The 21658-nt window shown below is 40.3% G+C and overlaps 1 protein-coding gene across 1 annotated transcript in view; it reads left to right on the top strand.

Moving 5' to 3' along the window:
- LOC106094293 (uncharacterized) overlaps nucleotides 1-21658 on the top strand; it is an 88054-nt gene that overhangs the window by 35072 nt on the left and 31324 nt on the right. Inside the window, exon 15 of the mRNA XM_059369036.1 lies at nucleotides 10610-11126. Within this exon, the coding sequence (XP_059225019.1) occupies nucleotides 10610-11126 (517 nt within the window). The remainder of the gene's footprint in view (nucleotides 1-10609; nucleotides 11127-21658) is intronic.

Here is a 21658-nt window from a genome sequence, read left to right as displayed (position 1 = left end):
TTGAGACTCTGTAATTGCATTCTTTCTTCTGCCAGTTATCAGCTGTTACTTTTAGTTTGCTTTAGAAAAAAAGTGTAAAGAAAGCATATTTGATTAAAGTTCATTCTAAGTTTTATTAAAAATGTATTTACTTTCTCTTAAAAAATCCGCAATTACTTTTTGGGCAACCCAATACGAATTATTTCGGTCTTTGGAAGTCATATCGGTACTTAGGAGGGCCTATATCGCCCTATTGAGCGACAACATCAGTGCCAAGTTTCATCCGAATTTCAGCCGAGTCAGGTGAAAATGTAGGCTTCTAAGGTCTGAAGAAGTCAAATCCGGGTATCGGTTTATATAGGGACTCTATCAGTTTATAGACCGATTCGGATCATACTTGGCATGGATGTTGCAAAGTCCTAACACAAGCCTTTGTTCGAAATTTCAGCCAAATCGCATGACAATTGATGCTACTAAGGGCTGAAAAAATCAAATCCGGGAATGGGGTTTTTAGGGGGCTAAATCCGTTTATATACCGATTCGGACCATACTTGGCAAGGATGTTGAATGTTATAGCACAAGTTTTTGGTTTAAAATCGAATAAATATTGGGGCTTGTAGGGGATCAAGTTGTCAAATCCAGGGATAGGTTTATATTGGGGTTATATCTGTTCATAGACCGATTCGTATCGTACTTGGCATGGAAGTTGAAATTCATATCTTAAATCTTTGTTCCAAATTTCAGCCAAATCGGATGGAAATTTAAGCTTCTAGGGCCCGAAGAAATCAAATTTGGGGATCGGTTTATATGGGGACAATATCTGTTTATAGACCGATTCGGATCGTATTTGGCATGGATGTTGGAAAACATAATTCAATAAAATCGGATAAAGGAAGTCCAAATCAAAAGTCAAATCGGGGGAGGGGTTTTTAAACCGATTGGGATCATACTTGGTATGGACGTTGGAGGCAAAATTCTAGGTGCCCAAGAAGTCAAATCGGGGGATCAGTTGCAATGGGGGCTACATAAGTTTATAGACCGATTCGGATCATACTTGGCACGGATGTTGGAAGACATAACTGAAGTCCTTGTGCCAAATTTTTACCAAAACGGATGAAAAGTCGAATGAGTTACAATGCGTAGAAAAAAATTAGAAATTTCAAATTTCCTTTGTAATCGGCATTGGCATAGCTAGGGGGATGTTGGGTATGCTTGGGCCGCTAAGCACCCCCCAAAATTTCCGTTAGTATAAAATACAGTTAAATATTGCTTGTATTCCACTGAATTTACAACCTACCCATTCTAAGAACTAAGCTTATTTATTTACGAAAGCCCCTCACGTACTTTGATTGCAAAGCAATGGGCCATATGACGAATTGAGAAGCTGCATTATTTCCTGTAGGTATTTTTCCTAGACATAATAAAGTATTAGAAAATTCAAAAAGATACCCAAAAGACAATGTGGGGAGCTGGCCAAAATTGCAAAAAAAAAACGACAATGTACTTATTTAACAAGTAAAAAGGCGTTAAGTTCGGCCGGGCCGAACTTTGGATACCCACCACCTCGGGTATATATGTAAACCACCTTTCATCAAAATCCGGTGAAAATTGCATACCATATGTCCCATAGCAGTTATATCGAAATATGTTCCGATTTGGACCAAATACTTATAAGTACAGTATCTATATCTAAAAACAAACCGATCTGAACCATATACGACACGGATGTCGAAAAGCCTAAAAAATGTCACTATGCAAAATATCAGTGCAATCGGATTATAAATGCAGCTTTTATTGGGTCAAGACTTTAAATCGAGATATTGGTCTACATGGCAGTTAAATCCAAATCCGGACCGATTTGGGCCAAGTTGCAGAAAAATTTCGAAGAGAGTAACACAACTAACTGTCCTAAATTTCGGCGAATTCGGACAATAAATGCGCCTTTTATGGGCCCAAAACCTTAAATCGAGGGGTCAGTTTATTTGGCAGCTATATTCAAATCTGGACCGATCTGGGCCAAATTAAAGATATCGGATAATAAATGTGGCTTTTATGGGCCTAAGACCCTAAATAGGAGAATCGGTCTATATGGCAGCTATATTCAAATCTGGACCGATCTGGGCCAAATTGAAGAAGGACTGCGAAGAGCCTAACACAACGCACTGTCTCAAATTTCAGCGACATCGGACAATAAATGTGGCTTTGGCGTGATTTCAACAGACAGGTGGACAGACGGACAGACATGTCTAGATCGTCTTAGATTTTTACGCTGATCAAGAATATATATATTTTATAGGGTGGATCTTTCGATGTGTTGCAAACGGAATGACAAAATGAATATACCCCATCCTTCGGTGGTGGGTATAAAAATGTGCCTAGTAGGATGTCAATCGGTCTATCCAAATCTGAACCGATATGGCCCATTTGCAATCCCCAACGACCTACATTGATTAAATGTGTCTGTGCTAGCTAGCGGTCGAACGCATAGACCGCTATCTTGATTTCAAAGGATGGACGGACGGACGGTCATGGCTAGATCGAATCAGAATGTCGAGGGGATACAGAATATATATGCTTTTTGGGGTCTCAGATCAATATTTCGAGGTGTTACAAACGGAATGTCTTAGTACACCCCATCCTATTGTGGTGGGTATAACAAATCCTTGACATGCTAACAAATGTTACAGAACATGATGTATGTTACATCCGTGTTTTACGAATGAAATCGAAATACATTTAAAGTGTCGTCAACAGCAATTAATGAATGAATTTATTCCCGAGATTCCAATGCACCATAATTTTGTAATAAGTGAAACACGGCAAACGCAATGTTTACAGCAATTTCATAACCCAACACAATGTTTGTTACGTAAACATTTGAAGTTTCACAATAGTATCCATAGACCATGAATAAGTTCTTAAGAGGTTCTATATCAATACTTCGATGTGATACAATTGGTGGTGTATCACCATCCTATGGCGGTGGGTAAAAAAATCGTTTTGCCAAAAATTGTTAAAAGTTTAAAAGCAAACCATTGAGAGCGTGCTAAGTTCGGCCCGGCCGAATCTCATATACCCCCCATCATGGATCGCATTTGCCGAGTTCTTTGCGCGGTATCTCTTTTTAGGCAAACAAGGAATAATGGATAAGAATTGTAATGCTATTGGTGTTAAATCAAGTTATAGTCCGATTCAGACCATAATTGAATTGAATAGTGAAGACCAGAGTAGAAGTCATTGGGTAATATTTCAGTCCATTCGGATACAAACCTCTCCCTTACCCCAAAAGTACTATCCAAAAATAAAAGTGAACCGATCGGGACAAATGAAAGGTATATAAGAGAAGAGTACGAATTTCATAATAAAAGATGAGTCCAAGTACCTAGGGGGCCGCCCCAGCCACAAAATCCCTTAAAATATGTTTATTTGACTATCATGACAATATGGGACTCCGGTTGGAGGAGATAACGGAAGGGGGCGGACCCTCCCACCGTTACCCCAAAAACACCACCCAAAATCAAAATTGGACCAGTAATGACAATATGGTATCAAGTGAAAGGTATGCAGGAGTAGATAACGAATCTGGCATACAAATTCATATCGAAGTATAGGGGGTCACCCCACCCCCACAAAAACGCCCAAAATGGGCACATTAGCCAATCACGGATATAGGGGGCCCGGTTTGTTTGTTTCGTATAGAGTGAAAAATGGCAGACACGATTTTCTCGAAATTTTCGCATTTTGTGTAGGTTGGTCTGAAAGGAAACATAGGCTATATAATTTTTTGTATCGGAAGGGAGACGGACCCTCCCCCTTATGCCAAAAACACAACGAAAAAATGTAGGTATCAATTGAATGGTATTGGAGAGCAGAATACGAATATTGTATTGCAATTTGAGTCTAAGTACACATCGGGCCGCCCCAACCCAAAAACTCCCCCAAACACACATATTCTACATTAATTTCAATAAGGGGCTCAAATGAAAAGTATTTGGGAGTAGATTTCAAATCTGAGATACAAAGTCAGATCGAAGTATAGGGGATCACGCCACCCCTCAAAAACGCCTTTAGACCCATTATGACTATATTATATTTGACTGAACCGATTTGCTTAAAATTTTCATAGATTGTGTACGTTTGTCTGGAAGGAAACGAAGGCTATATAATTTTTAGATATCGGGTGGAGGCGGACCCTCCCCCTTACCCCAAAAACGCCACCCATATCCGGAAGTGGTCCGACGGACACAATGAGGGTATCAAATGAATGACATTGGAGACCAGAAAACGAATATGGTATTTAAAGTTGGGTCCAGGTACCCAGCGGGGCCCCCACCCCCCCTAACACCAAAACTCCTCTAAACAGATATATTCGAAGTTTATGTCAATATGGGACTCAAATAAAAGGTATTAGGCAGTAGATTACAAATATGGCATAAAACATTAGGTCCAAGTAATGGGAGGTCGCGCACCCCCAAATACCCCCAAATGGTCATATTAGCCGACAATGACTATATGGGACTCAAATGAAATGTATTATGGAGTAGATTACGAATATGACATTAAAATTTGAGTTCAAGTCTAGGTGGCGTTTATCCTCCTAAAGATATGTCAAATGGGTTATTGGACCCATTTTGGCAATATGGGACTCAAATGAAAGGTATTTGAGAGTAGAAAACGAATTTGATATCCAATTTTGGAGCCAAGCGTTTTTAGGTACGCCAAAAAGTAGTCCCTAAACTGAACTTCATTTTCGCTGGGAAAGAAGAACGAATTTGATACCTATTGTCAGTGCAAAGTGCCGGTGGCCGCCCCAGCCCCAAAACACCCTCCAAACGGTTGATATTTACCGGCCATGGCAATATGGGGCTCAAATGAAAGCGATTTGCAAGTGCAGCCCCTAAACTGAACTTCATTTCCGCTGGGAAAGAAGAACGAATTTGATACCTATTGTCAGTGCAAAGTGCCGGTGGCCGCCCCAGCCCAAAACACCCTCCAAACGGTTCATATTTACCGGCCATGGCAATATGGGGCTCAAATGAAAGCGATTTGCAAGTGCAGCACGAATTTGATATCCATATTTGAGTCGAAATGTCTGAAATGCCATTCCTCCCCTAATGAGAACATTACCCTAAGGAAGATCATTACCACCAGGAATTGAGAAGGGGAAAATTCTCACGCATCAATGAGTGCTTTCCGATTCAAGTTTAAACTCAATGATAAGGGACCTTTTTTATAGCCGAGTCCGAACGGTGTCCGTAATGCGACAGCTCTTTGGGCAAAGATTTTTAAATGACCATGCATGGCATTGTACCTTGCATATGTCGCCAACATTAGGAGGAGATAAATACCGCTTTGTCCGATGTTCTCGCCAGGATTCGAATGCGTTCAGCGTCATAGGCTACAGTGGAACGAATTCGATATCCGCATTCAGGGCGAAGTGTCCCCACCCTAAAAAGATATTAGAGAGTTAAAAAAGGGGAGGCCACCGTAGCGCAGAGTTTGGCATGTTCGCCTATGCTGCTGAACGCCTGGGTTCGAAACCTGGCGAGACCATCAGAAAAAAATTTTCGGCGGTGGTTTTTCCCTCCTAATGCTGGCAATATTTCATGTAAAACTTCTCTCCAAAGAGGTGTCGAACGGCGGCACGGCTGATATTTGACACAATGGGTTGTTTTAGGCTCCTCTACATTCGTGTTCAATATGGTTGAGATCGATCTTTATTTGGATGTACTGTCATTTACATTACATATATTGGGTTGCCCAAAAAGTAATTGCGGATTTTTCATATAGTCGGCGTTGACAAAATTTTTCACAGCTTGTGACTCTGTAATTGCATTCTTTCTTCTGTCAGTTATCAGCTGTTACTTTTAGCTTGCTTTAGAAAAAAAGTGTAAAAAAGTATATTTGATTAAAGTTCATTCTAAGTTTTATTAAAACTGCATTTACTTTCTTTTAAAAAATCCTCAATTACTTTTTGGGCAACCCAATATATATAAAAAAACACAATAAAGATAGGCAAAAGTTGGGCGGTGGCGACTATATAATTATAACCTACACCTACCCTATAAATACAAAGTGGGAGCTATATCTAATTTTGAACCATTTTTGATGGACCTTGGCGGATGTTTTCAGATGGGTTATGAAAATCCCCGTATCAAATTTCGTGCAAAGCAGATATGATGAACTACATCTAAATCTAAATCGATTTTGACCGAACTTCTTAGACATTGGGGTTAGTCATCGAGGAAAGCGTTGTTCCCAATTTTGGTCAGATTGGTCAATAAATGCGCTTGCAATGGCTTTAGAAGTGAAAAATGGCAGCTAAATCTGAACCAATTTCTATAGGTTAGGTTGTAAAGAGGGTGCATTTGTTAATCCGCCCCATGCCACGGTAGACATACACCTAAGCCAGTAATCGGCTTGTTGTGCGCTCTAAAAACTATAAAAACCTCTAAAAAGAAAATTTTATGTTAGGAATTCCTTGCTACTTACAAAATCCTTAATTGTTTTTAATACCACTCCCCTAAGATGGTTTATGTCTGATATTATATCTTCACCTAAGTACCGGTATCTGTTGGACGCGAAGGCCGGGCAATGACGAAGGAAACGCTCCAACGTCTCATCATTTTCCCCGCATGCCCTACACATGCTATTACCAGCCGCACCGATTTTACATAAGTGAGCTCGTAGCCATACTTACCTCCTTCTTGCTTCCTCTCAGTACTAGCCTCGTCTTCTCACGATCTGGATCGCCCCATAGGATTTTCGCCGTCCTACCGACCGTTTCGCTGTTCCACAATGTTGCATGCGCATTCGTCGCCCACTCCCTTAACTCGGACTGCGTTGACCCGAAAGGGTTCGGGTTAACCAAGTTTATTGACAGCAGTTATCTGGCCTTCACCGCCAAATCGTCTGCCCTTTCATTTCCTCTTACTCCGTTAAGGCCCGGCACCCAAACGATGCGGGTTTTGCCATCCTCAGAGAAGGCGTTAATCTCCTTCTTACACTGTAAGACTGTTCGTGACCTTACCGTCCTGCACGACCGTATTATGGTCAGGCAGTCTAAAACAGATCTCAGTCCCTGGGTTCTCAATGTAAACCCCCAGGCCCACACTGTCCTCTAGCTTTGATCCATCCGTGTAACATGATCTTCCAGATGGCAATACTAGGGTTCCGTCAATCCAAGATTGTGCCGATGGCAGCAGTGCCTCGCACTCGACTTCAAGGTTCATCTCAGGTATCCCATCGGAAACCACTTCCCTTCCTTCTAGATTTCCTATCGTCGACTCGATTATACCGCGATGGTATGAGCTGCTCCTATCCTCAATCCATTCTCCCATCTCCTTAAGTCTTATAGCCGCAGTGGCTACCTCACACTTAACCTCCAGTGGCCTAGTGGGCGTGGTTCTCATCGCTCCGCCTATGCCAAGACAACGTGTTCTCTGAACCTGTTGTATGGTCCTTATGTTGCACTTTTCTCCATAGCAGTCCACCAAACAACTGAGGCGTAGGAGTGGCGGTAAAAAAAAACAATTTTTATAAAATTCAGAAGAAATATTTTTTTTTGCCAAATTTCGAGAGAATCGATTAACAATTGAGCAACTTATTGCAATTTTTCTCAAAATCGGACGAACATACAGGGTGGCTGATGAAAGCCGCTACCAAAAAAAAATGTAATAACTTTTTTTCTATTTAATAATAATAATTTAATAATTAATTTAATTAATTAATTAATTAATTTAATTAATAATAATTTAATAATTAATTTAATAATTTAATTTAACATGAATAAAAGAAAAATGTATTCCATACACCGAAAAAAAAATGTAGCAATATTCATCATTGTAGCAATATTCATCAGCCGCCCTGTATACATGGGAGCTAAATCTACACCTGAACCGATATCGACCAAACTTTTTGGATATTGTAAAAGCAATCGAGGAAAGCGTTATACAAAATGTTGGGAAGATTGGTCAATAAATGCGCTTGCAGTGGAGTGAAATCGAGCGATATATATATATGAGAGCTATATCTAAATCTGAACCGATCCCTTTTATTGAAATATTACTGCAAATCGGACGAATATATATATATGGGAGCTATATCCAAATCTGAACCGACTTCTTCAGAATTCTCTAGTTATCACGATAGTCATTAGAAAATCCTTCCTGCCAAATTTCGAGAGAATCGGTTAACAAATGATCATTTTATTGCAGTATTACTGCAAATCGGACGAACATAGATATGGGAGCTGTATCCAAATCTGAACTGATTTTTTTCCAATTTCATTAGGCATCGTCTCTATGCCGATAAACATGCCCGCACCAAATTTGAAGACGATGGGGTGAAAATTGCAGCTTGTAGTTTGTACTCAAATGAACATGGAAAAAAGAACAGACGGACAGACGTACATAGCTTAATTGAATCAGAAAGTGATTCTGAGCCGATCGGTATACTTATCAGTGGGTCTCTCTCTCTTCCTTTTGTGTGTTACAAACAAATGCACTAAGTTATAATACCCTGTACCACAGTAGTGGTGTAGGGTATAATTATTAAGATATCTCTTTTGTCCGGTTTTTATTCCCTCCACGGTAGGATGGGAGTATTCTAATTTCGTCATTCTGTTTGTAACTCCTCGAAATATTCGTCTAAGACCCCATACAGTATATATGCTCTTGACCGTCATGACATTTTAAGTTGACCTAGCCAGGTCTGTCTGTCTATCAGTCGAAAGCACGCTAACTTTCGAAGGAGTAAAGCTAGCCGCTTGAAATTTTGCACAAACACTTCCAATTAGTGTAGGTCAGTTGGAATTGTAAATGGGCTATATCGGTCCACGTTTCATGTAGCTCATTTTCACTTCTTGAGACCCTAAAGGGTGCAATTCTTACTCATATTGTCGGAAATTTTACACAATGACTTCTACTATGGTCTCGAATATTCAATTCAGTTATGGGTCGAATCGGATCATAACTTGTATCCTTTGTTTGCCTAAAAAGAGATATGGGGAAAGAACTCGACAAATGCGATCTATGGTGGAAGGTATATAAGATGCGGCCTGCCCCAACTTAGCACGCTTTTACTTGTTTTTATACCCTCCACCATAAGATGGCGGGTATACTAATTTCGTCATTCTGTTTGTAACTACTCTAAATATTCGTCTGAGACCCCATAAAGTATATATTTTCTTGATCGTCGTGACATTTTATGTCGATCTAGCCATGTCCGTCCGTCCGTCTGTCTGTCGAAAGCACGCTAACTTCCGAAGGAGTAAAGCTAGCCGCTTGAAATTTTGCACAAATTCTTCTTATTAGTGTAGGTCTGTTGGTATTGTAAATGGGCCATATCGGTCCATGTTTTGATATAGCTGCCATATAAACCGACCTTGGGTCTTGAATTCTTGAGCCTTCAAATCGATCCATAACCATAAGATATAGCTGCTATATAAACCGATCTTGGGTCTTGAATTCTTGAGCCTCTAGAGTGCGCAATTCTTATCCGATTGGAATGGAATTGTGCACGATGTGTTTTGTTATGATATCCAACAACCGTGCCAAGTATGGTTCAAATCGGTCCATAACCTGATATAGCTGCCATATAAACCGATCTTGGGTATTGAATTCTTGAGCCTCTAGAGTGCGCAATTCTTATCCGATTGGAATGAAATTTCGCGCGACGTATTTTGTTATGATATCCAACAACTGTGCCAAGTATGGATCAAATCGGTCCATAACCTGATATAGCTGTCATATAAACCGCTCTTGGGTCTTGACTTCTTGAGCCTCTAAAGGGCGCAATTCTTATTCGATTTGAATGAATTTTGGCACGATGTGTTTTGTTATGATATCCAACAACTGTGCCAAGTATGGTTCAAATCGGTTCATAACCTGATTAGCTGTCATATAAACCGATCTGGGATCTTGAATTCTTGAGCCTGTAGAGGTCGCAATTATTATCCGATTTGCCTGAAACTTTGTACGACGGATTCTCTCATGACCATCAACATACGTGTTTATTATGGTCTGAATCGGTCTAATCGGCCGATACAGCTTCCATTTAAATCGATCTCTCTATTTTACTTCTTAAGCCCCCAAAGGGCGCAATTCTTATTCGAATTGGCTGACATTTTACACAGGTCTCCAACATATAATTTAATTGTGGTCCAAACCGGACCATATCTTGATATTGCTCTAATAGAATTTTTTAGAATTTTCTCAGGTCGGAGTATAAGGTGGGGTCGCAACACCCATACCGTTGGAGGGGGGTTTATATATTTAGTCACTCCGTTTGCAATACAATTTCGGAAAAAATCCCTATATCGCCAAACATTTCCCAAATAATTGCAATAATCCAATGTTGTGAAAATTTAATATTCAATCAATCTCTCTATGAAAATGAATTACATAAGGTTTGCTGGGTTAACATGGGAAATTTGCAAATAAGAGTTGCGTGCTGTTATTGCTCTTTGGAGACTGCACCGTTCGCAAATGAAATGTAATTCTTCTCCTGCTGAGGGCGAAGGCTGACAGCTCATGCATTAGCTGGTAGTTGTAAGTGAGTTCAATTCACCAAGCTGGTTAGTAGCTTCTGAACATCTCACTGGAAATAACGCAATAACGCTCACATCCAGCCCAAATAGAATAAAATTTCTAATGCTGATACCGATTGTCGTACAAGTCTGCCTCCTAGTAATGGTTTCGGGGGAAACATTAAGCAATGCCAGGCCTAAGTGTTTCTATAATGAGACGGTTGATCTTCGGAATTATGAAAGTTTGTCCAATGGCTCGTATCTTTATCGTGATATTTTAATAGAACCCGAAAAATTAGCCTTTTATGAATATCGCATAAAGTTTCTTGGTAGACGGGTCAAAGCTGAGCGCCATTTGAGAGGCTGTATTTGTGATACAAGCAAACGTAGGTATTGTATTAATTTGTGTTGTGAAGTGGGTGAGACCTACAACAAGACTTCAACGCGATGTGAGCCTATGCCGGTGTTATCTTCTTGGCCAATGCAGATACCAATGGTTTTGATGAACGGCACAAAGGTGAATGTTGCTCTTCTTGATCATTTTGTCTACAAAGTCGACTTGCCATGCAAGAAACCTGAATGGCTTCTAATTGAGAATGAACCATGGGAATTGAATGAGGTAAGAACATCGCTGATGGTGAATGTGGGGGTCGGAATAGAGTTTTGAAGTTATTTCTTCACGAATTAAGACATCATGGGGTTTTCCTGAAGAGATTTAATGTATACGTTTTCCGCAGAACATGATGGGATGAAACTGATACAAGAACGCCAAAAAGGAGAGGGAATGGATCAGATGCTGGTTTTATATCCACCATCGCAGGATGAGAATACATTCATTTTGCTAGTCCGTTTGCAATGCACCGAAATATCCAAAATCCTAATCCGCACCTCTCGACTTGAAAAAAGCTATCATTTGTAGAATTTTTGTTTCTCAATCAAGGTACATGTCGCATTTGTAATCCAATCATCGCGAAATTCTATACATATCACTTTTTTAGCCTCAGGGACAAACCCTATGTATTTTGGTGTCTCTGTCCGTTTGTGAGTCCGTCAGTTGAAATCATGCTATGGTTTTTATACCCACCACCGTAGGATAGGGGGTATATTCATGTAGTCATTCCGTTTGCAACACATCGAAATATCAATTTCCGACCCAACAAAGTATATATATTTCGGATCGTCGTAAAATTCTAAGACGAATTAATGATGTCCGTATATCTGTCCGTCTATCCGTCTGTCCGTCCTTCTGTTGTAATCACTCTACAGGCTTCAGTTATTAAGCTGAAATTTGGCAGAAATACCTATTTTTGATGCACGCTGGTTACGTTCTTGAACGGCCAAATCGGACCATATTTGGATATAGCTGCTATATAGACCGATCTCCCGATGAAGGGTCTGAAGCCCATAAAAACTTTATTTTTCATCCGATTTTGCTGAAATTTGAAACAGTAAGTAGTTTAAGGCTTCCTGCCAACTGACCCAATATGGTTCAGATCGGACTATATTTAGACATAGCTGTCATATAGATCGATCTGCCGATAAGGGGTCTGAAGCCAATAAAAGCTTTAATTATTACCCGATTTCGCTGAAATTTAAAACAGTTTGTTATTTTAAGCCTCCCTACATCTGACCAAAATATGGATTAGATCGGTCTATATATAGATATAACTGTCATATAGACCGATCTGCCGATAAAGTGTCTGAAACCCATAAAAGCTTTTTTTTTAACCGATTTCGCTGAAATTTGGAATAGTGCGCAGTTTTAAGTCTCACAACATCCGACCGAAATATGGCTCAGATCGGACTATTTTTAGACATAGCTCCCATATAGACCGATCTGCCGATAAGGGGTCTGAAGGCCATAAAAGCTTTATTTATTACCCGATTTTGCTGAAATTTGCAACTGTGAGTTTTTCTGAGCCTCACGATATCCGACCTTAATATGGTTCAGATCGGTTTGTAATTGGATATATCTGCCAAAAAGACCAATATTTTGTTGTATAAAATTAAATAGTGTCTTATATATATTATATGCCGAATGTGGATGCTTAAGTTATCCAATTTTCACCGGATTGTGACGAAATGGGGTTTATATATATACCCGAGGTGGCGGGTATCCAAAGTTCGGCCCGGCCGAACTTAATGCCTTTTTATACCCACCACCGAAGGATGGGGGTATATTCATTTTTATACCCACCACCGAAGGATGGGGGTATATTCATTTTGTCATTCCGTTTGCAACACATCGAAATATCCATTTCCGACCCTATAAAGTATATATATTCTTGATATCTTCAACGATCTAGACATGTCCGTCCGTCTGTCCGTCTGTCTGTTGAAATCACGCTACAGCCTTTAAAAATTGAGATATTGAGCTGAAACTTTGCACAGATTCTTTTTTTGTCCATAAGCAGGTTAAGTTCGAAGATGGGCTATATCGGACTATATCTTGATATAGCCCCCATATAGACCGATCGGCCGATTTAGGGTCTTAGGCCCATAAAAGCCACATTTATTATCCGATTTTGCTGAAATTTGGTACAGTGAGTTGTGTTAGGCCCTTCGATATCCTCCGTCAATTTGGCTCAGATCGGTCTAGATTTGGATATAGCTGCCATATAGACCGATCTCTCGGTTTTAAGTTTTGGGGCCATAAAAAGCGCATTTATTGTCCGATGTTGCCGAAATTTGGGACAAAGAGTAAAGTTAAGCCCCTCCACATATTTCTGCTATGGGACATAAGTTATGAGTTTTGCACCGGATTTTGACGAAAGGTGGTTTACATATATAGCCGAGGTGGTGGGTATCCAAAGTTCGGCCCGGCCGAACTTAACGCCTTTTTACTTGTTACTTGTTAAAATGGAGATATTGAGTTGAAATTTTGCACAGACTCGTATTTCTTCTATACACAGGTTAAGTTCTTGAATGGGCTAAATCAGACATGATTTGCATATAGCTGCCGTATAACAGTTCTGGCGATTTAGGGTCTTGAATCTGTAATAGCCGCATTTCTTGTCCAGTTTAAAACTGAACCCTGTACTTAAGGTTCCGATATTCAAACCGAATATGGCTCACATCGGACCATTCTTACATATAGCTGCCATATAGACCGATATGCCTGTGTATAGTCTTAAGCCCATAACAGGCGCATTTATTTTCCGCCTCCCGATATCGGACTCAAATCAGGTTCAGATTGGCGTATATTCAGATATAGCAGCCATATAGACCAATCTGCTGATTTGGGCCATAAAGGCAGCAATTATGATGCGATTTCACTAAAACTTTAAATAGTGAGCGGATTAAAGCCTCCCGTCATCCGACCAGCAAATGGTCCAGATCAGACTGTATTAAGATAAAGCTGTCATATGAGCAACAAATCCGCTATTTAGGGGACTAAGACCCTAAATTAGCAGATCAGTAATTTAGGGTCTTAGTCCCTCAAAAAGAGGATTTGTTCCCCAATTTCGCAGAAACTGTGACTTGTATAAGAGTGCTCTGGATCTGAACTAAATATGTAGGAGACCAGCCCCCATATGCATATTACAATGGATGTGGTAGTGGGTTTGTTTTAAAAGAGGATGGATAATTTGTCCATGGTGGTGGGTATACACACGGCCGAACTAAATACATTTGTATACCCACCACCATAGGATGGGGTATACTAATCTAGTCTTTCCGTTTGCAACACCTCGAAATTTTCGTCTAAGACCCCATCTTTATACATAAAAATCAATTTTGTTTGTTTGTGTGTATGTTTGTGTGTTCCTCATAGACTCAGAAACGGCTGAACCGATTTTCTTGAAATTTTCACAGATGGTGCATAATGACCCCGTGGTGAATATAGGGAACTACATTTTTTGATATCTAATGAGGGAGCGGACCCTCCCCCTTACCCTAATTTTCAGAAACGCCAGATCTCGGAGATGGGTGGTGTGATTTAAGCGAAATTTTGTGTGCTCTCATATAGGACCCTAAAAATATAAATTTGATATACAAATTTCGGATGGGGTACCTAGGGGGCTGACCCACCCTAAAATCTACCAAACATTTAGACCTATCACGACAATATGGGACTCAAATGAAAGGTATTTAGGATAAGAAAACATATCTGATATCCAATCATCGGACCAAGAGCTAGGGGGACCACCCCAAGCCCCAAAGCATCCCTAAATCGGACATATTTACCGACCATAGCAATATGGGACTCAAATGAAAGGTATTTGCGAGTAGAATACAAATCTGGTATCCAAATGTGGGACCACATTTCTGGGGGTCCACCCCTTCCCCGAAACACCCCCCAAACTGGACTTATTTATTCACCACTGGAATATGGGGCTTAAATAAAAGGTATTTGAATGTAGAATACGAATCTGATATTCAAATATGGGACCAAGTGTTTGGGGGGACGCCTCTCACCAAAAACATCCCCCAAAGGGGACAAATTTACGACCATAGCAATATGGGGCTCAAATGAAAGGTCTTTGGAAGTAAAGCACGAATTTGATATCAATATTCGGGATAAGTGTCTATGGGGCCACCCCACCGCCACAACACCCAAATTGGAAGTATTTTCTGACTATTACAATATGAGGTTCAAATAAGAGGGTTTTGAAAGTGGAACACGAATCCGATATATATTTTCAAAGCCAACTCACTGAGTGGCCGCCCATCCCCCAATACATCCCCCAAGCCGATCATGTTTGCCGACTATGGAAAAAGGGGCTCAAATGAAAGGTCTTTGGGAGTAGACCACGAATCTGATATCAACATTAGGGGACAACTGTCTAGCGGACGTCCCACCACCATAACAACCCCCAAATAGGACGTATTTTCTCACCAAGACAATTTGGGTCTTAAAAAGAGTGGAACTAATTATTTATAGTTTTTAGGGCCAATACCCCAAACCGGACATATTTGCTGATTTTTGCAATAAGGAGTTTAAATGAGATTAGAAAACGAATTTTATATCCAATTTTGAGGCCAATGGCAATATGGGGTTCAAATAAATGATATATAGATATATGAGAGTAAAGCACGTTGCTGATATATTTTCCGGGCTTAGTGTTTGGGGGACCACCTCAATCCCCAAAACACCGTTAAATCTGACATATTTACCGACCATGTCAATGTGGAGCTTAAATGAAAAGTATTGGGGGTTAGAGCAAGATTTTTCATTTTCAGGACCAATTTTCTGGGGGTCTACCACTTTCCCAAAATACCCCACAAACAGCAATTTTTTAGTGACCATCTCAATATGGGGCTCAAATAAAGGTATTTTGGAGTGGAATATGAATTTGATATCCAAATGTAGGGCCATGTATTTAGGGCATCACCCCTTTCCCAAAACACCCCCAAAGGGAAACAATTTTTCGACCATGCCAATATGTGACTCAAATGAAAGGTATTTGAGATTAGAAAACGAATTTGATAACCTATTTTAGGGCTATGTATTTGGGGGACGCCTCATCCTGTAAACTCCTCTTAAGCCAATGGCAATATGGGGATTAAATAAATGGTATTTGAGAGAAGAGCACGATGCTGATATTTTTTAAGGCCAAGTATCTGTGGGACCACCTCTCCCCCGAAAACACTACTAAATCAGTCATCATGACAATATCGGTCTGAAATGAAGTATTTTAAGAATGGAGTACACCTTACATCCAAACTTAAATTCGAAGACTAATAAAGATCATATGTTATTCAGACAAAGGCACTTATATTGCTAAACTGTTAGTCAAGTTAGCATGGTATTTCACTAAAAGATCTTTAATTGTCGAAAATAAATATTCCAAGGAAACTTTTGTTCCATTTAAAGTAAAAGAAGGCGCAGCGGAGCAGGCCCGGGTCAGCTAGTAGCTTCCATATAAACCGAACTCTTGATTTGACTTCTTGAGTCCTTAGAAGCCGCAATTTTTGTCCGATTTTGCTGGCTGGCTGCCCAGCCAGCCCAGATCGATTAGCAAGCCCCCGGCCTTAGTCGCAGAGTTCCTGGATGTGGATATTCAATAGAATGAAGCCGATGAAAGATAGAACACAACAACACAACAATCCACCTCAATAAGAAATGAGAGGCGAAATTCCAAGCTGATAGCTTTACACGTTCAACCGCTATCGTGATTTAAAAAGAGGTACGGGCCGACGGACATGTCTAGATCGACGAATGTCAAGGTGATCAAGAATAGGTATCATTTATGGGGTCGCATCGCAAATCCAAACGGAATGACTAGATTAGTATTTGCACATCCTATGGAAGTAAGTATAACAAGTAAAAGCGTGCTAAGTTCAGACGGGTCGAATATTTTATACTCTCCATCATGGATCTCATTTGTCAAATTCTTTAAATAACCAGTTCAATATATATATATAAGCTATATCAAGTTATTGACCGATATGGATCGTACTCGTCATGGCTGTTAAAAGTCATAGAAAAATACCACGTTCAAATTTCAAATTGAGAGATCGGTTTATATGGCAGCAATATCACGTTATAAACCGATTAAGACCATATTTGGCACAGTCCGGATCCTTATTTTTTCCAAAACGACATAAGCAAAATTTCAACCAAATCGGATAAGAATTACATTCTCTAGAAGCTCAAGAAGTGTAATTGGGAGATCGGCCTGCTGTAGACAATACCTAACACAGTTGTTGTAAATCTTTCCTCAGATTTATGCGCAAAATTTCACCGCAATTGGATAAGAATAGAGCCCTCTAAAGGCTCAAGAAGTCTAATCGGGAGATCGCTATGGCGGCTATATCAGGTTATGGACTGATTTAGACCATACTTTGCACAGTTGCTAGGATTCATTCCTCAACGATACGTGGAAATTCATTCAGCAAAACCATATGGGAATTGTGTCCTCTAGAAGCTCAAGAAGTATATTCTGGAGATCGGTTTATATGGCGGCTATATCAGGTTATGGACTGATTTGACAATACTTGGCACAGCTTTCGGAAGTCGTTCCTTAGCGTTACGTGCGAATTTCAGCCAAATCCGATAAGAATTGCGCCCTCTAGAGGCTCAAGAAGTCAAGACACACAATCGGTTTATATGGCAACTATATCAAAACATGCACCGATTTGGCCTTTAGCTTTACAGCTTCGAAAATTAGCGTGCTTTCGACAGGCGGATGGACGAACGGACATGACTAGATCGGCTTAAATTGGCATGACGTTTCAAGAATATATACCCTTTATGGAGTCTGGGAAGCATATTCCCTTGGTGGAGGATATAAAGAGACTAGCTGAGTTTGCGATAAAAAATAACTCTAAAAAATTTATAATTTTTATACCCACCACCGAAGGATGGGGCCACATTAATCTTGTCATTCCGATTGCAACATATAACAAGTAAAAATGCGTTAAGTTCGGCCGGGCCGAACTTTGGATACCCACCACCTCGGTTATATATGTAAACCACCTGTCATCAAAATCCGGTGAAAATTGCATTCCTTATGTCTCATAGCAGTTATATCGAAATATGTTCCGATTTGGACCAAATAATAATAAGTACCGTAGCTATATCTAAAAATAAACCAATCGGAACCATATACGACACGGATGTCGAAAAGCCTATGTCACTGTGTCAAACTTCAGTGAAATCAGATTATAAATGCGCCTTTTATGCGGCCAAGACTATAAATCGAGATATCGGTCTACATGGCAGCTATATCCAAATCTGAACCGATCGGGGCCAAAATGAAGAAGGACGTCGAAGAGCCTAACTTAACTCACTGTCTCAAATTTCATCGAAATCGGACAATAAGTGCCCCTTTTATGGGCCCAAAAACTTAAATCGTGAAATCGGTCTATATGGCAGCTATATCCAAATCTGAACCGATCAGGGCCATATTGATGAAGAATGTCGAAGGGCCTAAGACAACTCACTGTCCCGAATTTCAGCAAAATCGTATAATAAATGTGGCTTTTATGGACCTAAGACCATAAATCGGAGGATCGGTCTATATGGCAAATATATCCTAATCTGGACCGATCTGGGCCAAATTAACGAAGGATGTCAGAAGACCTAACACAACTCACTGTCTCAAATTTCAGCAAATTGGATAATAAATGTGGCTTTTGTGTGCCTAAGACCCTAAATCGGCAGATCGGTCTATATGGGGGCTATATCAAGATATAGGCCGATATAGCCCGTCTTCGAACTTAACCTGCTTATGGACAAAAAAAAAAAAGAATCTGTGCACAGTTTCGGCTCAATATCTCTATTTTTAAAGATTGTAGCGTGATTTCAACAGGTAGCATGATTTCAAAGAAGCCATCCTTTGGATCCGATTAAGTATTGAGCAGTAGGTGGATTTTTGATTTGATTTGGACCGTACTTAGGACAGTTGTGGGAAGTCATAACAAAACACTACTAGCCTAGTTGGACAAAAATTGCTGCTTTGAGGAGGTCAAGATTTGAAATCTGGAGATCGATTCATATGGGAGCTATATATAAATCTGAACCGATGTGGCCCAATTGTAATCCCCTACGACCTACATCGTAGGTAAATATCTGTGCAAAATTTGAAGTGGCTAGCTTTACGCGTTCGACCGCAATCGTGATTTCGACAGACGGACGGACAGTCACGGATAGATCAAGTCAGAACGACAAGAGGATCAAGATTATAAATACTTTATGGGGTCTTTGACGAATATTTCGAGATGTTACAAACGGATTAGTAAATCCCCATCCTATAGTAGTGGGTATAAAAATTAAGATATTGAGCTGAACCTTTTTTTTTTTGTTTTGTCCATAGTCAGGTTAAGTTCATATGTGGGCTATGTAGGACTATATCTTCACAATGCTCTTATATAGACCGTTCTGTCGACTTGGGCGCTTTTATTGTCAGACTTCGCCGAAATTTGGGACAGTAACTTATGCTAGGCCTCTCGACTTCCTTATTAAATTTGGCCCAGATCGGTCCGCGTTTGAGTGTAGCTGCCGTATATAAAGATTTAAAATTTTAGACCCATACAAAGTGAAATTTCTAACCGATCTTGCTGAAATTTGTGATAATGAATTGCGTTTGGGCCCTCGACATTCGTACCGAGTATGATTAAGATCGGTCTTCAGTTCGACATAACTGCCATAAAGGCCCATCTCTCAATTTAAGGTCTTGAGCCCGTGACAGGCGTACGATTTGGTATAGCGGTGCAGTTTTGGATGTAGTTACCATATATACCGATCTTCCGATTTATGGTTTTAAACCCATAACAAGTAAATTTGATAACCAATTTTGCTGAAATTGGGCACAATGAGATGCGTTAGGCCCTTCGACATTCACACTGAGTGTGGTTAAGATCGGACCAAATTTGGATGTAGCTGCCATGGGTACCGATCTCCCGATTTAAGTTCTTGGAATAATAAAAGGACGATTTCGCTGAAATTTGGAACAGTGGTCTGTGTTAGGCTCCTCAGCATTCGTATTCAATATAGTTCAGATCGTTCTATATTTGGATATAGCTGTCATATAGATAAACCGATTTCCAGATATATTGTAAGTTCTTAGGCCCATAAAAGTTGAATTCTGAATTTGGTACAATGAGCTGTGTTACTACCTTACATAGTCTCCTTTAATGTGGTGGGAGTCGGACTATATTAAGATATAACTGCTATGGACTCGACAAAAGTTGGTTTAGCCAGACATGCAGAGATGCTGTCAGATCGAAAGAGGTTGCATTCAGGAACTGGCGCTTGGATAAAAATGCCAATACTGAACTGCTGCGCAAGCAGGCAAGATCTTCGTGTGCCAATGTGTTTAGGCGCGAGAAATTTCTATACGAACAGCGTCTGCGTACTAAAGTTTTGCTTCTACACGAGGAAGTAAGAGCTTTTGGTCATTCGTGAAAAGAGTAAAGGGTAGTTCTTCATCTATTCCAACACTTGTTAAGGATGATCAAACGTTCACTGACCCGCTTGATATATGCAGGGAACTCTTCCCTGCCGGATAGCAATCAACCACTCCCCTCAATCGAAAATGTATCTGGCGTCAAGCCCCAAATATTTTTTCGAACTCGTGGACTTAAAAGGGTTCTCGAGAATCTAGACGTAAAATAAACCCCAGGCCCGGATGGCATATCAACACTTGTCTTACGCAAGTGTTCTTCGATGCTCGCTGGTCCATTAGGCAACCTTTTCAACCTTGCCTATCGTGCAGGAGTCTTCTCGGCGCGTTGGAAGGTTGCCAACGTCCAGCCAATACCCATGAAGGGTGAGGCAAACAACCCTGCGAATTATCGGCCAATTGCGATATGCTCCGCTCTCTCCAAGGTCATGGAGAGCATGGTATTGAGAGTCTGATGGCCTTCTTAGCGATCAACAGTAGTTGCGGGTTGTAAGGGCTCAAGAAGTCAAATCGAGAGATCGGTTTATATGGGAGCTATATAAGGTTATAGACCGTTTCATACCGTACTTGGAACAGTTATTGGAAATCATAACAGAACACTGTGTGCAATATTTCAGCCAAGGCGGACAAAAAGTACGGTTGAAATCGGTCTATAATCTGATATAGCTCCCATATAAACCAATCTCCCGATTTGTTTTCTTGAGCCTTTGGACGTCGCAATTTTTGTCCGATTTGGCTGAAATTTTGCATGTGGTGCCTTGCTATGACTTCCAACAAGTACGCCTAATCGGTCCATAACCTGTTATAGCTCCCATATAAACCGATTTCAGATCTTGACTTCTTGAGCCGATAGAAGGCGCTAATATTATCCGAAATTTTGCATGAAGTGTTTTGGTTGGGCCATTAACAACTGTGCCAAGTGTGGTCCAAATCGATTCATAACCTGATATAGCTCTCATATAAGCCGATTTCGAATTTTGATTATCCTATGTGGCTGAAATTTTACATGAAGTGTTTTGTTCTAACTTCTAACAACTGCGCCATGTATGATTCAAAGCGGTTCATAACCTGATGTATCTCACTTCTTGAGTCTCTAGAGGAAGAAATTCTTAACCGATTTGGCTGAAGTTTTGCACTGCGGCTTCGTTAATGACATAGCTCCCTTATAAACAGAACTCCCAATTTTATTTCTTGAGCCACCATAGGGCGAAATTCGGTAAGAAAATGACTGATTGACTGAAATTTTGCAAAATGATTTTCACTTTGTCCATGAATTGGTATAGCTGAATGAGCATAGCAATTC

Source organism: Stomoxys calcitrans, chromosome 1, assembly GCF_963082655.1.
Source record: "Stomoxys calcitrans chromosome 1, idStoCalc2.1, whole genome shotgun sequence".
In the NCBI taxonomy this organism is placed as follows: Eukaryota; Metazoa; Arthropoda; class Insecta; order Diptera; family Muscidae; genus Stomoxys; species Stomoxys calcitrans.
Note: the sequence above shows the minus strand (reverse complement) of the source record. Positions and strands in the feature narration are given on the sequence as shown.